The sequence below is a fragment of the Neophocaena asiaeorientalis genome, unplaced genomic scaffold (genome assembly GCF_003031525.2).
Source record: "Neophocaena asiaeorientalis asiaeorientalis breed wild unplaced genomic scaffold, Neophocaena_asiaeorientalis_V1.1 scaffold150, whole genome shotgun sequence".
Lineage (NCBI taxonomy): Eukaryota > Metazoa > Chordata > Mammalia > Artiodactyla > Phocoenidae > Neophocaena > Neophocaena asiaeorientalis.
This window is the reverse complement of record NW_020176571.1, coordinates 14,770,469-14,787,700: the sequence shown is the minus strand read 5'-3', so window position 1 is coordinate 14,787,700 and position 17,232 is coordinate 14,770,469. Positions and strand designations below refer to the sequence as shown.

General features: G+C 36.2%; 1 protein-coding gene across 1 annotated transcript in view; it reads right to left on the bottom strand.

The window, feature by feature from the left end:
* AEBP2 (AE binding protein 2) overlaps positions 1 to 17,232 on the bottom strand; it is a 60,081-nt gene that overhangs the window by 30,631 nt on the left and 12,218 nt on the right. The window contains exons 2-3 of the mRNA XM_024733373.1: positions 7,616 to 7,823; positions 2,054 to 2,161 (exon numbers count right to left, since the gene is read on the bottom strand). Coding sequence (XP_024589141.1) covers positions 2,054 to 2,161; positions 7,616 to 7,823 — 316 coding nt within the window. The remainder of the gene's footprint in view (positions 1 to 2,053; positions 2,162 to 7,615; positions 7,824 to 17,232) is intronic.

Here is a 17,232-nt window from a genome sequence, read left to right as displayed (position 1 = left end):
GGAATCCATTTTTAAAGGCTGTGAAATTAACCTGAACATCATAATCGACCAGCAACAGAATTGCTGCCTTAAAGAAAAATATATGGAAATAAAATGAGAAATGAAATGATTCTTTTACTTTAACAACAATAATCGCTTACATTTACTAGCTATATACTGTACAACTCTATGAGGTAACTATTATTACCAGTTATGTGTTAGATGGGAAGTTCAAAAAACTGTCCCAGGTCACGTACTTCAGGGCCAGGATCTGTAGTATGACTATAGGGAAGACTAGGGGGTTAACACTATAGGACCCACATGCCAGCAGAAGGCTCAATGAGACTATTTTAAAAAGAACAGAAAAAAAAGAAATCCAAATGGTTAAACATATGAAAAGATGCCCTACTTCATCAATAATAAAGGAAAAGCCAAACTACATCAGGGGAGCAAATTCCCTAACGGTCCAATGGTTAGGACCTGGCACTTCCACTGCATGGGCCTGGGTTTTGATCCCTGATCAGGGAACTAAGATCCTGCAAGCTATGAGGTGCGGCCAAAAAATAAAAATAAAAAACTACATCAGGATGCAATTTCTCATCTATTAGATGGGCAAAACCACAAAAGTTTGACAACACCCTCTTAGCAAAGCTGTGAAGAAGGCAGACACTCTAACATTGCTGATGAGGACACAACCCCTAGAGAGGGCAGTTTGGCAATATCTATCAAAATTACCAATGCTTATATAGCCTTTGATCCAACCACTCACATTATTTTGGGAATTTCTCCTACATATACAATTACACATGTACAAAATGACATATGTTCAAAGATTTATCACTGCAGTACTATTTGCAACAGGAAAAGACTAAAAACAACCCAAGTATCTATACAAGTTTGCTTAAATAAACTGCTACAGCAACACAATGGAATACTGTGAAACTCTTAAAAAAGAGAATATTGTCTACGAACAGATATGAAAAGATCTCTACTAGAAAGTATATTACAAAAGCAAGGTACACATACATACAATAAAAATGTTAATAACGGGAAACTTGGTATAGGACATATAGTAACTCTGCAATCTTTGTAATATTTCTATAAATCTAAAACTGCTCTAAAATAAAAAGCTTATACAAAGTAAGATACAGACAGTATATAGTTTATTAGATTTTGTGTAAAAGGAAGGAGAATGATCCTACATATGTATCTGCTTGTAGTTTCATAAAGAATTCACTACTAAGAACAATGGTTATATATTCGGGGGAGCGAAAATAAGGAACAAAAAAGGGAGCAAGATTTCTCAATTAAATTTTTTCTTTATAATTTTTTAAGTTGTTAATGATTGTCTTTTCCAAAAAAATTAAGTAATTAAAAAAAAATAACTCTACAAGAATAATCTCCTTCTCTAACGAAACCCAAGGGAAGTTTCTGGCACAGTATTTATATACCAGCAGACACTGTGTTAACTTATGAAACTTCTTTAAATACAAACTTTTAACCTCTACGGTATACACTTTCCATAGTTACAAACCAAAATATTTTAACTTTTAATGAGGATAAAAGGAAAAATGGTTTTTACAGAAAACTGCTCTTTGTACAGATTTCCCCAAATACATCTACTTGACACGGTAATTTACGACTGAGCTCAGTAGCATGACCTCAAAACTGAGTGAAAAGAATCAAACCCCTTAATGTTCTATGATTTTATTCTTTCATATAATAATCAGTACTGTTTGCTAATAAAAAGGTTCAAACCTATGACAGTGAGAAAATATAATTAGAGCACAAGGCATTAACCACAACCAAGCAATCTTAAAGACATACATTCAAGTCACTGATCTGCACACTAGCTGTTTTCAAGACCCTACCTTCACAGTGACTTTTTTCTGGTCTTCAAATTTTAAAAAATTAGATTAAATTATCTTTATCTTCATCTATTTTATAAATTCCATGCATCTATGGGAATGTTAAAACAAATGGTTCTTTAAAAAACTTTTAGAAGGGCAAAAGTATGCCCATTAAAAAACATGTTAACTTGAAGTGAAGAAAAAACTCACATACACTTACTTACCTTAAAAGGTTTGTCTCCACTGTGTGTCAGCATATGCCTCTGTAACCAACTCTGACTGGTTGACGGAGTGTTATATACTTTACAACCTTTCCATAAGCAAACAAATACCTGTTAAAAGAAGAGCCATAATTGTTTTCATCACTTATTTCAACAAGGACTTTTATTCCTTGTAAATTCAAATAAACATGTTGGAAATCTTCCAATTCACAGAGACATTTGTTGTACAACTCAATCAAAATGCTTACTGTAGATAAACTTCCTGAACTTCCAGAATGAGAGGCATAGTTTTAACCCTTCCCCATTAAGGCTGCTGTCCATTCCCTCAATAAGGAACTGATACACCAATCCCAAAGTGCCATTCAGAAGGAAATATACAAAATATTAACAATATAGCCCTAGGAACTAGAACCATGGACCATTATTTACATTTTTTGTATTTACTGCATGAGGGAACAAGCATGTATTAATTGTAAATATCAGAAATATATTAAGGTATAAAGAAACAATGAAAATAAATCAAAACAGTCAATTGGTGGACACTCATTCAAAGAATAAGTAAACAAATGATCCAATTACAGTCTTTCTGCTCTTGACTTCCTATTCTCAAATGTATACTAACACTACTTATGTTTATATTGTTCTACTTATTAAAAATGATTTCCAATTATCTTGCTTATGAAGCAAAATCTAATACTGAATGTTAAAATTAATATAGTTGCAAAAGCAATATCATGAGATACTTCTATCATCATAATAGATCCACATTCTTGGGTTCAGGCAACTGAGTGTGACTGGGTTAACTACTAACAACATAATCTTTTTCCTACCATTGAGGTATCAATTTTTTGACCGATTCTACTTTTATCAAACTGAACACTGAAAACTGCTCCCCATCATCAGTAAAAGAAGTACGAATCTACTGTAACCGCTACCTTCAAAAAACCATATATAGGCTCTGTTCTTTTCTAAGGTTAGAACAATTATAGATAGAGCCACACTCTGAAGATTATAATGTACTGCATATAGAACAGAACAAAGATACACACAGGACTGAGGAAACAATCATTAAACAGTAAGTGTAAAATAAAACTTTTTAGAAGTCTAGAAAAACAGTCTAAAGTAACTGAGATCAATTTTTACTCAAAATCATTTTACAAGACGACACTGCTACTGCTGTTTGATATGCTTAAAGAATGTTAGCGCATATCTTGATTCTACAACAGATTTGCTGGTTTCTTTTAGTTAAGCAGATATTGTAAGTCATAACATTTCCTCCTTGGTACTTAAAATTCCTGACCCTAATACATGTTTATAAAATGATTCTTAAAGTTACCAGAATTAAAAGCTACTTTTTAAATGAATGTAGACAAAAATTTCTTTAGGTAAATTGTAAAACCCACTGCAAAGTAATACAATGCAACCTGTAAAAGTCTAAGGAAAAGTCATAAGGAAAATTCCATTACTATTAGTAAAGTAAGATCAGTCAGATATACTCAAATACAGAGCCAGTAAGCAGCATAATTTACATGCTCAAAGGGAGCGAAAGAAAGCCTACTTTTACTAATTAGATTCCTTCTGCAGTAAAATGATACAAAAAGATTTTATATTAAAGAAGAGAGACACAATCTAAAGTCAGGAAGGGGTTTGAATGGATGATCTCATGGTTCCTTTAAGCTCTTAGGAAAAAACTAGCTCAGTTTTTCACAAAATGTGAACATGTAAAAGGGAAGCAAATGTCTTTGATATTTATTTTGTCTCAAATCAGTCTGCTCTTTCAAGATCTGTCTAAAATGAAGGCTATAATTTTGTATCCCATAATTTTTAGCCACATTAAATGTGCTAACATTTTCAATTTCCTCTGTTAAAAGGTATTTAATAAACAGAGGACAAAATATTCGATAAACGGTCCAAATACAAGAATAAAATATTTCTCATTTCTTGCAAAAGATATGACCAGCTTCGTGTTGTGTTCAGGAGATACCAGATTGGCAATCAAAACACAAAGTAACCTCCTAAGATTGATTCCACTTCCTAGCAGCATTCGGATTTAACCATTAGAGTCTAAAAATATCATTTTAAATAACACAGAGGTAACTCATTCGAGTCTTTGAATAATAATATCCTATTATCGCCCCTCCTCAAAATCTCCCTCTGGCCCTCTTCCCTCAAACACACCAAAGAACATATACAAAAGTGAACTTAATAAAATGACACATGTAAAATCACCCCTGCAACAAGAAACATAAACAGATTTCTTTCTGGCAACCGCTTTTAAAGTAAGAAATAGTTAAGACAGAAAAAAAACAGAACACTAATGGATCTTACGGAACCACTGAAATCCTACAAGTTCCCTGCCTACCAAGACTTACGTGTATATTAAGAGGACACAGGGGTTTGAAATTTGATTAGTAAAACAGCGCAGCCTCGTTTCTGAAATCCAGTCATGCACAGAAGTACGAGCCGAAGAACACAATTCTATTTTACTTAACAAAAAAGGTTAAATTTTTCTTGCTTTTTATTTTTTTTTTTATAAATTTATTTATTTATGTTTGGTGCGTTGGGTCTTCATTGCTGCGTGCGGGCTTTCTCTAATTGCGGTGAGCAGGGGCTACTCTTTGTTGCGGTGCGCAGGCTTCTCATTGCTGTGGCTTCTCTTGTTGCAGAGCACGGGCTCTAGGCACATGGGCTCAGTAGTTGTGGCACACAGGCTTAGCTGCTCCCCGGGATGTGGGATCTTCCCGGACCAGGGCTCGAACCTGTGTCCCCTGCACTGGCAGACAGATTCTTAACCACTGCGCCATCAGGGAAGTCCCTGTTTTTATTTTTTAAATACAAGAAAGTACTCTCATGATTCTTTTTTAAAAAGGTATATTCATAAAAGGTGTTTAAATGGTAAGTTCTTTTAATGTAGAATTAAGTATCCACCCACTTTGAAAGGGTCAGGAAAACCTAAACTCCATCTGATTTCATCCTTCAAATATAAAGTCCACATGACATGGCAACACAAACAGCTTACTGGAAAGTAAAGAAGTTTCTAAGCTGTTATATGACAGTTTTGTTTTTCCCAGGGCGAAGATTAGAGTGGGACGAGAAAAAGAACAGGAATTAATATAGTATTTAGATCTTACTAACTTACTGCTCCAGAAAAACTGTCATCTTTCAGTAATTAGAAACATAAAATCCTGCAGAATTACCAATAATTTCCTCATTTGTTTCTGTTCCATTATGACAGTTTAACACTTGGAGTAGAAAGAAGAGAAATAAAAATTCTTTAAAAATGTCATCAAAATCAGCTGTTTTCCACTATACATGAGGTACCTAGAATAGTCAATTTTATAGAGACAGAAAGTAGAATAGTGGTTACCAGGGGTTAGCGGAAGAGACGATTAGGGAGTTATTGTCTAATAGGTACAGATTTCAGTTTGGGATAATGAAGAAGTTCCAGAGAATGACAGTAGTGATGACTGCACAACAATGTGATGTACTTAATGCCACTGAACTGTACATTCAAAAACAATTAAAATGATTTCTTTTTAATTTCCCTTCCAAGAGGTCGTTTTAAAAAAAAAATGTTCCAACCAACAACTACTCTATTGTAGATGAGGTCGGGCGCGTTCAGGGTGGGACGGCCGTAGACACAACTATTCTATTTTAAAGCACAAACTAGATCAAGATTTCCTGTCTTATCTAGCAGTATCAAGTTTTCAAATTCTCATTCACACTTTCATTCTGAAAGCTTAAGTCTAGATATCAAAGACTGATATGTAGAAATAAATGGAAACTATTTTCTTCATTTAGCTGATCCTTTACGTTTGTAGTTTAGCAACTAATGTCCTTCAAAGATCAGGGCATCTTTCTGAAGTCAAAATAGCATTACTCTTAAAATTAGCCAGAAAAATCTTATTATTTGTAATAAAGTAATTTTATGAATAAGCATTCAAGAAATGACATGGGGGAGGGGGTTTCCATTTCAGCAAGTTTATAGTTACTGTAGAAATACCACAACTTCATGCCTAGCTCTGTAATATCAGTAAGACATGTGCAGGTGCAGGGATTACATGATACATTCAGACTGTTAACTCCATTTTTTCTTCAAATCTGTAAAAGGCAAAAAACATTCTCCTAAAGGCTGTGTGCCAACTCAACTTGTAGGATCAAGACTTAGAAATTCTCCTATACCTCCTAAGAGATCGCCTACATAGCTTGGGATCCTATATGCAGTTGCCAAGTCAAGTGACTAAAAAGCATCATGCCATGGTTCAAAAGACTACCTTAGTGATATATACAAGCGACAACAAGCACTGGCTCACAAAAGGTAACTCTGTAATGACCAAGAAACCAACTTGGTTAAGACAGTTTCACTAAAAATCTGAGATATATATATGGGGGAAATAAAGACTGTTACCAACGGAGCTTAACCACTGAGCTGGGTGGGTTACGCAGTGAAAATACCATATGATGGGCACAGTTCATTAATACACGCTTTGGTGTCTACCCAGACCCCATATACATTAAATCTAATAATATGACAAATGTTTACTTATCAAGTAACTAAAAGATTGCTGAAACATTGTAACATATTGTGATAACAGCAAATATCTCTTAAAAGAAATTTCAAATGCAACACCATTGGTAAAAACGTGAGGAGTGCCTGTTACGGTTGCGTGTTTAAAAAAAAGAGATCAGTAATACAATCTAAATATCAATACCACCATGGAAACAGTTACCCACTTATTTAAACCAAGAAGATTTTAACCATTTTAGTATCAGTATATCTCAAAAGTGATGGCACACTGACAGGCAACGTGTGGCCTAATAAATTATCTGTACTTACAATGTGACATTAATTTCTGGAAAACATACTAAGTATGGTTAACCAAGACATAAACCTAGATAAAGTTGAAAAAAAATTATAATATTATCAATTTTATAAATATTTTGGTCCATTACACTGTGCTTCACCTAATCTGCTTTAGCTCTTTATTTACTATTCAATAAAAAGTATATGAACTGACACAACTAAATGGATCCCTGAAAGAATACAGGTCAATACTAAGCCAGCTCTGACAAGACTTGGGAAAGATGATCAATTATCACAAATAATGAGTACAGATTGCCATTTAACATGACTGTTTATACTAATCCTGGTACCAATAGTTTCTCTAGTTAATTTCAGCATCAGGGATAACTCAAGACCACTCTAACAACAGAAATCCCAAACAGTGCCAACTCCTAAATGTCCTCAACTCAAAACATCAGAAGCTTGAAATACATAGTATTCATTTACAATACTCCCACTGTATTGTAGAAAGTCTAATTTCTTCAAAGTAATATACCTAAGAGCAAATTAAAATCCAACACATAATATGTTCTATTTAATTTGATTCCATCAAATATGTGGGAAGTAAATAAAAGGGGAAAAAAAAACATTTGAAAAAAATAAACCCTGTGTAAAAGCAATCCCAAATTACTTTGAAAAAAAAAAAAAAAGCCTAACTAGCAATTATAAATTAATAAAACTAATGAAAACAGGGAGTGAAAAAAAGAAATGACAAAACCAACCCCTCCTCGCTGACCATCTACATGTATGGAACGGATGTGATCTGCCAGATCTGGACTAGAGTTGAAGGAAGCCTGGCACTGGTCCCAACAACAATTATAGGCAATATTTTTGCTTGAAGAAGTAGTGCTTCCTTGTCCATTCATCATTGCTGGAGTTGAACGCCCACTGGAAATTGTGCTGTCTACATCCATTATAGTACTGCTTATGCTACAAAAGAAGAAAAAAGGCTGTGTTATTCCTAGAAATTCACTAACATGAATATGATCTTATAAATAATTAAGATTACCACTTGACATTCTACCCCATAAAGCATACTAACCATATTTTCCATTAGAAAACAACACTGCTTTAAAATTATTTAGTTTCAAGTAATTATTCTCTGAAACTAAATTTCAAATAAATATTATTTGCAATAAAGTGCAAATCAAGGTAAGAAAAGCTAGTTCCTCAAAACCAGATACGGCATAATTTGAGCAACTTTTGGCAGACATGAAGTCCCCAACACCATACCCTACCGAAAATAAACCAAACCACACACACACACACACACACACACACACACACACACACACACAGCTCTTCACATTTCATCCCTTCCACAGTTCTAAAAGGCATGATAAAGTGATAGATTCCAACTGCAAATAATTCAGAATCAAAAGATTATCTTTACAGTTCTGCAAATCACTTGTTGATCTGAAATCTTTTCTTCTGTTCACTAATCTGAGAATACAACTGCTATCACATCCTACCTCTTTCCATCTCAAAGAAGTTGGGAAATTTTGCTGTATTTTCCCTTCTTAATAATAGGCAGAAGAGAGAAATCTGAGTGCAATAAAAGTTTCTCTGATTTTACCAAAGTCTAAATGAGAAGTACTTTCCTGGCCCTCATTTTTTTTTAAACTCCTATGCACCAAAAAGACTGAAAATGCCAATCAAGCCCTTTAACTTTTTATTTACTAAACAAATTATTACATGTTAGTAATTCTTTTATTTACTAAAAAATTATTACATTAGTAATAAAAGTAATAAATAAAATTGAGTAATTTTGAATGTTCAAAATTTCACATCATAATAAAATGTAATACTGTCTTCATCTTAAAAGCAATTCATTTTCTAATTCTTTTTTCAATATCTTCTCCAAAGAGAAATTACATGGACATGGCATCAATCACAGAAGGACCAACAGTAAGAATGCCTCAGATTAAATCCATTAAAAGCTATATAACTGCTTGTAATTTAAGTACCAGTAAATTATAAAATTGATACTAACTTTTAAGGGGTATGCTTCCCTACCCCCAAGCTTTTATTATAGAAAATTTCAAAAATACAGAAAAATATATCTAAACCTGAACTCAGATATAGACAACAAGCTAGTGGTTACCAGTAAGGAGGCAGGAAGTGGAGAGGAGCAACACAGGGGCAGGGGATTAAGAGGTGCCAACTACTATGTATAACATAAATAAGCTAGGATAAACAAGGATATATTGTACAACACAGGGAATATTGCCAATATTTTATAATAACTAGTAAATGGAATATAACCTTTAAAAGTTGTGAATCACTATGCTGTACACCTGAAAATGTATATAATACTGTACCATCAACTATATCTTAATAAAAATAATTAAATGTGAACTCAACAATTAACACTTTGTGCTGTTTTTTGTTTTTTCGTTTTTTTGGGGTCTTTTTGGCCATGCTGCGTGGCATGCGGGATCTTGGCTCCCCAACCAGGGATCGAACCCTCACCCGCTGCATTGGAAGTGCAGAGTGTTAACCACCGGACCACCAGGAAAGTCCATGTCCTGTTTGCTACATTGCTATAACTTGTTTTTCTCAATCATCTGCAGGTTGCAAACATAATACTTCAACCACAATTATTTCAGCACATGCCTTCTAAAAACAAGAACATTCACCTGTAACCACTAAAACCTTATTTGTTCACACCCAAGAATTAAACTGAACTTTTTAAATAAGCTTAATAATGACTTGTGTCTAACATCAAATGCACCCATTTTACAAAGATAACGAAAATTTTTTTTTTTTTTTTTTTTTTTTTGCGGTTTGCGGGCCTCTCCCGTTGCGGAGCACAGGCTCCGGACGCGCAGGCTCAGCGGCCTAAACCCCCCCTTTTAAAAAAAAAACGAAAATTTTTTTTTTTTTTTTTTTTTTTTTGCGGTATGCGGGCCTCTCCCGTTGCGGAGCACAGGCTCCGGACGCGCAGGCTCAGCGGCCTATGGCTCACGGGCCCAGCTGCTCCGCGGCATGTGGGATCTTCCCAGACCGGGGCACGAACCCGCATCCCCTGCATTGGCAGGTGGACTCTCAACCACTGAGCCACCAGGGAAGCCCACGAAAATGTTTTTGTAGGATGTTTCAGATGTGAAAATGTCTCAGATTTCCCTCTGAAGGATATTCACGTATTTAAGTCCATCTGGCTAACTATCTACCAGTCAATACATAGATTCTAAACTGCAACTTTAAAACTTCATTCTAAAACTCTGTAATCTCAAGAAAACTCTCCAAAGTGAATCAATTGTTGAAAACCTGAAAATATACTTATATACTGTTTGTTTTTGCAGGAATAAACTGTAAGTACAGCATATACTGAAATACAAGTTTTTACTTGAGCACTAGAAATTTCAAGTCTCATGAGGCCCTTATCTGCCAAATGGTTACCTATTTTCCTTATCACTTGCTTCATATATACTAAAACATTTCAACTGTAAAGTTCACACTTTCGTAAACCATACTAATTAACTCCAAAGGCAAACAAAATATTAACAATTTTAAGTGCAATACTGTCTACGTGCAGTATTATTCACTTGAAAAATAGTACTTCATGTGGGTATGGATCCTCATAAAAGGAGAACATAATGCAGGTGTTAAAGGACATGAAATTTGTCTACCATTGGCAACAAGCTGCAAATGCAATGGCAGAGGAGATAAAGGGCAGGTACCCTACCCTGGAAGACGCAAGAGACACTCCACAATTGGGCAGCATCCCCACAGAGCCTCCCAGAGCCCAGCAGGGCAAACTGGAGTCCTGCCTCATGATCCCTTCTTGACTCCTCCAACTTCTAGAAAGTGTCTAATCCTAAACCTCCAGGCTACCTTTTGGCTCCAGATCCATGCCGGAATCAGTGGTTCTCTCCAGTCTTAAGACTGATAAAGGCAACAGTCCTGATGCAGGAGAGCACCGGAGACGAGTTACAAGCAATTTCTGATTTTGACAGGACCCTGAGATAGATATAGATTTCATAGAAAGTCCTTCTTCCTATAATAGTAGGATAACAAGATGCTCAGAACTAAAAGGTGACATTCCACCTGACCTTGTGTCTAGGTTCAAGCATATATTAAGATTGTTCATTCAGTTAGTTCTCTTCCCAATGAACTTACTGATTCTAAAATGTGAACAAAAGCAGCCTGGTATTTTTAAGAAAACCTAAGCCAGAAAAAGCACTCACTCTATTCAGATAGTTTCGATAATTTAAAGCAGTGCTGTTCAAACTAATATGTGTATGAACATCTGTGAGCTTATTAATCGCAGATTCTGATCCGGAGGTTTTGGCATAAGACTTGACATACTGTATTTTTAGCAAGAGCCTACTTGTTGATGCTGCTGCTACAACATTTTAAGTAGCAAGACTCTAAAAGATCTCTTTCATTATTATTACCCAACTGAAACTGACCAGACTATCTAAGGAATTGTCTCATATTGTATATTGTAGAATAGTAAGCTAAAGCAACCACGTGTGTGCGCGTACGCGTACACATACACACACACACGATGACAGAAAATCCGTAAGTTTAAAAAAAAACAAAAAACCACACACACATTGTTAGAGATTCCTACGCAATATTTAGGGAAGGATGTAAGACATTTTTAACATAACAACGTTCCCTTTTTCCTCTTTTCCATGGGCCTTGTTAAGAAACTATCTGGCAGAGGCAGACCCTAACCTCTAGAGTAACTACATGGATTTTATGAAAATGGTTTCCCTTGAGAATTCAAGGGCCAGTTCACACATACACACAAGAATAGCCCTTTTCTGATAACTCAAATTACTTCCAAGCAAAACATATGGTTTGGTGGACGTGCCCACTGTCAATAGGGCTATCAACACTGACAAGATCAGCTTGCTAAATGACAAGATACAGGAGCAGAGGAAGCAAAATATGGATGCTATGTTATGATAGAGAAGGAAGAGACCATGGTCTTGATGTAGCAGTAAGAAAAGTTTGCTGACATGGCTTCAGATTCCACACTGCAAATAATCTTAAAAAGACTATCACTTGTCAAGTTTTGGTATATTATCAAATAGCCACACAATTATCTTAAAAAGTATATTAAAATACTCCTTCCTTTTCCAACTAAATATCTGCCCGAGGCCAGATTTTCTTCATACAGCTCAACCAAATCAATTCATTGCACCAGGCTGAATGCAGAAGCAGATATGAGAAACTAGTTGTTAAGCCAAACATTAAATATAAAACAATGTCACTCTTCTGTTTTTTTTTTTAACTGAAAAAGTTATTTTGCATTTAAAAAAACTTCCTGGGACTTCCCTGGTGGCACAGTGGTTAAGAATCCGCCTGCCAATGCAGGGGACATGGGTTCGATCCCTGGTTCTGGAAGATCCCACATGCCACGGAGCAACTAAGCCCATGCTCCACAACTACTGAGCCTGAGTTCTAAAGCTCGCGAGCCACAACTGCTGAGCCCGCACACCATAACTACTGAAGCCTGCGCATCACAATGAAGAGTAGTCCCCGCTCACCGCAACTAGAAAGCGGCACACAGCAACAAAGACACAACGCAGCCAAAAAAAAACAAAAACCAAACTTCCTGTTACATATAATTGGTTTATTTTTAGATTAATGTTTTTAATGTTCTCAATTTTGAATTTTGATCCTGTAACAGTGATAAATGTAACGTCCATAAACAAGCTCTATGGTTTCTTCAGTAACTTTTTTTTTTAATATATTTATTTTATTTTTGGCTGCGTTGGGTCTTTGTTGCTGCGCGTCGGCTTTCTCTAGTTGCGGTGAGCGGGGGCTGCTCTTCATTGCAGTGCACGGTCTTCTCATTGCGGTGGCTTCTCTTGTTGTGGAGCACGGGTTCTAGGCGTGCGGGCTTCAGTAGTTGTGGCGCACGGGCTTAGTTGCTCTGCGGCATGTGGGATCTTCCCGGACCAGGGCCTGAACCCGTGTCCCCTGCATTGGCAGGCGGATTCTTATCCACTGCGCCACCAGGAAAGCCCTTTAGTAACTTTTTTAACAGCTTTACTGAGATATAGTTCATATTCCTCAATACTTAAGAAAGCAAAGGTGTCCTTACAAGCAAAATGTTTGAGAACCACTGATCTAGACTATATTTAAAGCAAGGCTTAAAGGTCTCTCTGAAATAGATTGGAAAGAGTATGTTTCTGACCTGGAATATTTTTATTTTATTCTAAGGTTAACTGCTGAATTTGAAATTCAGTTTGAGGTCAAACGGGTAGGGGCAGCCTTATCTGCAATCTACTTTTCAGTTATCTGTGAGAAAACTCATTTGGAGTATGAATTTTCCTTGGTAACTCTGAGTCCTTCTCTTTCTAGGCTACTGAATGTGTAACTTTAAAGGAGGACTGAGGACAGGAACCTGAAGGGGATACAAGTGTATAATGTGAAATCAAATATAATTTACTCTTGTCATCAAAAAACTAAAATATAAGAATTTCAGAATTTCCTATAAATATGTCATTAATTAGCAAAGCTGCAGCTCTGCACTGGTGCTTCTCCAACCCTAACTTAGGCCTCCACTTGTCCATTCATATAAAAATTAGGTCTGCAGGGCTTCCCTGGTGGCACAGTGGTTGGGAATCCGCCTGCCGATGCAGGGGACACGGGTTCGAGCCCTGGTCTGGGAAGATCCCACATGCCGCGGAGCAACTGGGCCCGTGATACAGAAATGAAGACCCAACACAGCCAAAAATAAATAAATAAATTTATAAAAAAAAAAAAAATTAGGTCTGCAAATCCCATATCTTATGCTTTATCCAATTAAATGCCTTCCAAAAAGACTCACAGTTACTTGCTGAATGCTCTCTTCTACTAGGGGACTAGCCAGGTAGCTGGTAACAAATCAAAGAGCTGACATGAAACGATATTAAGAGTTTTATTGCTTGACTTTAAGATTCTAGTCACTTTGGGACTGACATATATACATACACTAATATTTATAAAATAGATAACTAATAAGAACCTGCTGTATTAAAAAAAAAAAAAAGATTCTGGTCACTGCTGCATTTGTGATATGAAGTAAAGACAATTAAGACCAACCATTAAGTAATGGCATATTCCAAACAAGGTTTCCATACTGGTAATCCCCTTTCATAGCTCTTGGCCAGGAGAATTAAAGTGTATATGGAGACTACAGACAAGCTGCCCATGTCCACAAGTCACATATTCAAGATTAAGCAGCCAAAATAGAGTAAGAAAAAAACTGGATGCTAATACTGACATAAACTTGTATCATCCACAAACCTCACATGAAATTTAAGTTCATCTCAAAAAAACCCTCCTGTTCTGATTGACCTGACAAATTGTTAACTTTTTTAACTTACAAAAAAAAAATACTCATAAAATATCATTTTAATGTATCTTATACATTGGGGTTCCACATAAAAATTCATAACAGACCTCGAAATTGTCAAACTACTAACTTTTATATTAAAAGGTTAGAAACCACTGAGCTCTATTATGTACAGATTAAGTGCCATAAACTTTAAAAATGTAGTAGGAAAACAGAATGATCAAGGCATCTAGAAACTCTCTTCAGGATCTGGAAGTTACTGATTGAAGTTCCACAAAAGAACCCCCTTAATCTCTAAAGGATCGAGGCTGTTTCTGTTTTGTTTTGTTTTGGCTGCACCACGCGGCATGCAGGATCTTAGTTCCCCAACCAGGGATCGAACCCGTGCCCCCTGCAATGGAAGCAAGGAACTCTAACCACGGGACCGCCAGGGATTTCCCCAAGGCTGTTTTATTTTTGTTCTATCAGTGAAAAACACATAATCTTTAGGAAGCCTTCAGTTCATAGACTGTATCTGAATTATTATAAAATAAACATTCTCTCATTCTAACTTTTTAAGAATGGAACATGGTTCCCCATATGGACTGAAGAAAGTGCAACGAGGTACAGGGAGACAAAAATTCTACTGGTCTAAGTAAGGAACACTTAACAGGGTCAAGCGTTATAAACTTAGCTTTATTTTGTAACTGGTAATAAACTTTGGATAGATACAAGTATACTATATAGTTTTCAAAATACTTATCAAATTGTAGATAAACATAACCACACACACGGGATTCCTTATCTAATCATATAACAAGGTAAGCTATTATTTGGTTAAAAGGTGATGTTCCTTTCATCTATAATAAAACTGCCACTCAATACTAGAAAGACTACTCTGTGTCTCTCCCATACCTGTAATCAAAATTATTAAAATCCAGAACAGTACAAAACATGTAAGACAATCCTATATTTTTTAATTCAAGAAACTGAATCTAATTAATTCAATTAATTAAAACAAAGACCATATTCTATCATAGGCAGACTAAGGCATTTTGTGGAGATGTTAAGCCCTTATTGATGTCAAATTGTGCCAGTTGCTGGTCAACCAGTGGCAATCCTATATTTCTGAGAAATCTGAAGTTGTATGCCTGATATGATACAACTTTGAGTGAACTCTCTACTTCAATTATCCGTACCAGTCCTCGCCTCCTTTTGTTGGAAGAGACCATGATTTTGTGCCCTGCTCCTTATTCTAGGCATTGACAAAGGAATTAAAAGCTAAAACTGAATCCGTTAAAAGAAGAAACAGATACTTCAAGAAAACTATGAACTGCCTGCCTGTTACATCTTATGACTTTACCCTAAGGAAAAAAGGGATTATGTAACTTACTATATCAAAATTTGTATCACAAAAGTAAGGTGCTGTTTGTTAATCTGACTTCCCATTCTTTATCACAACAGCTAACAAGTACTGTTTGCTATATGCCCTGCATCGTTCTTTGCGCTTGTGTCAGACTGTATTTTCCAAAGACAGCCACCCCCATACACACAGCTTCCCACATCCTCTTCTTACAGCTTGGCATCAAGAAGTGAGGGATCTATACTACCTCCCCTTGAATCTGAGCAGTCCTAAAACTCTTGCAGAAGTGACACTGCCAGAACTTCCACAGCTGGGTCATCAAAGGCAATACAGCTCGGCCTGTCTCTCCTGGGACATACAGCTTGGGAGCCCTGAACTACTTACTTACCCTATGAAGAAATCTGGCTCCCCTGAAGCCACTGTGCTAAAAAGATCCTGTGAAGAAAGTACACAGAGCTAGAGAGAGATGCCAGGAGCCCCAGCTGTTATAGCTCCCAGCTGTTTGAGTCTTCTCAGCCCAGGCACCACACACGTGACAGCTTCGTGAGCAAGCGAGCTTTCTGGTGACTGCAGTCCCCAGACTTTACACTGCTCCAAGCTGCCAAGCCCTGCTCGGACTGTAGATTTGTAAGCAAAATAATGTTTTAAACTACTAAATGTTGGGAGTCGATTGCCACGCAATCATAATAACCGGAACAATGCCTGATGTGAATTAACTCATGTAACGCTTACAGCAACCAAATGAGGTAATTACTCATTATTTACTAATACTCAAGTTATTAGTAGCCTCATCTTACAGATAAAAGAGACTGAGCAGATAAAAGGGACAAAAACACAAAAATTATGTGACTTGTCCAGTCACACAAGTACAAAACATTAATGTCAAACAATCTATTTGCCACATTTATACAAAAGAAAAATGGTAAATTACTGATTTAAGAAATACTGAAATGCTGCCTATATTACATATCAAGATAACGTGACGGTTTCATCTGGTGTGCACACACAAGAAGCTGTTCCTTTGCTTTTGTACATCTACAGCACACACACACACACACACACAAAAGATATTTAGCATTACGTGTAATGTGACTCATTTGAACAGATGAGTTGGATGGTTTTACAAGATAAACTATTAAATTTGATTTCTACAAGTCAATTAGCTCCATGAAAAAAATTAATTCAAGGTCAGTCATACAAAGCAACACTATTCTCAGGTAGAACTTGTTCCAAATTTAGAACTTAGGCCACTGAACCAGATTATGAAACAAACAATGTCAGTGTAAAATCCAACTCCAGAATACTCCAGGAACAATGAGGGGACACTTTAGTTTTTATTTATCAAAAACAAAGAGTAAGTTATGAGATTGGTCTTAACTGGGATTAAGGAATTTAGACCACATCTGATTTCTGTAAGGCTGCCTGGTTTGGTCTTTCAAACTGCTGTGGTGCTATAGGCTTTCAGAGCTTTAAACTCAGAAACAATTAGGGGAAAAAAAAGGAAAGATAAGTGCCTAGTTTATTGTATGTGTTATATATATGCTCAGGTCAAACTTGCCTAAGGTCTTTCCTACCCACCTAAGGTGGAAGGAATTCTGCTTCTTTACGATCTGGTTGATCTGTACTGTGAGTCACCTATAAACCTCTTACTCAGAGTAAACTCCTAAACCTAGTTAGTGCCTTGCACACAGTAAATG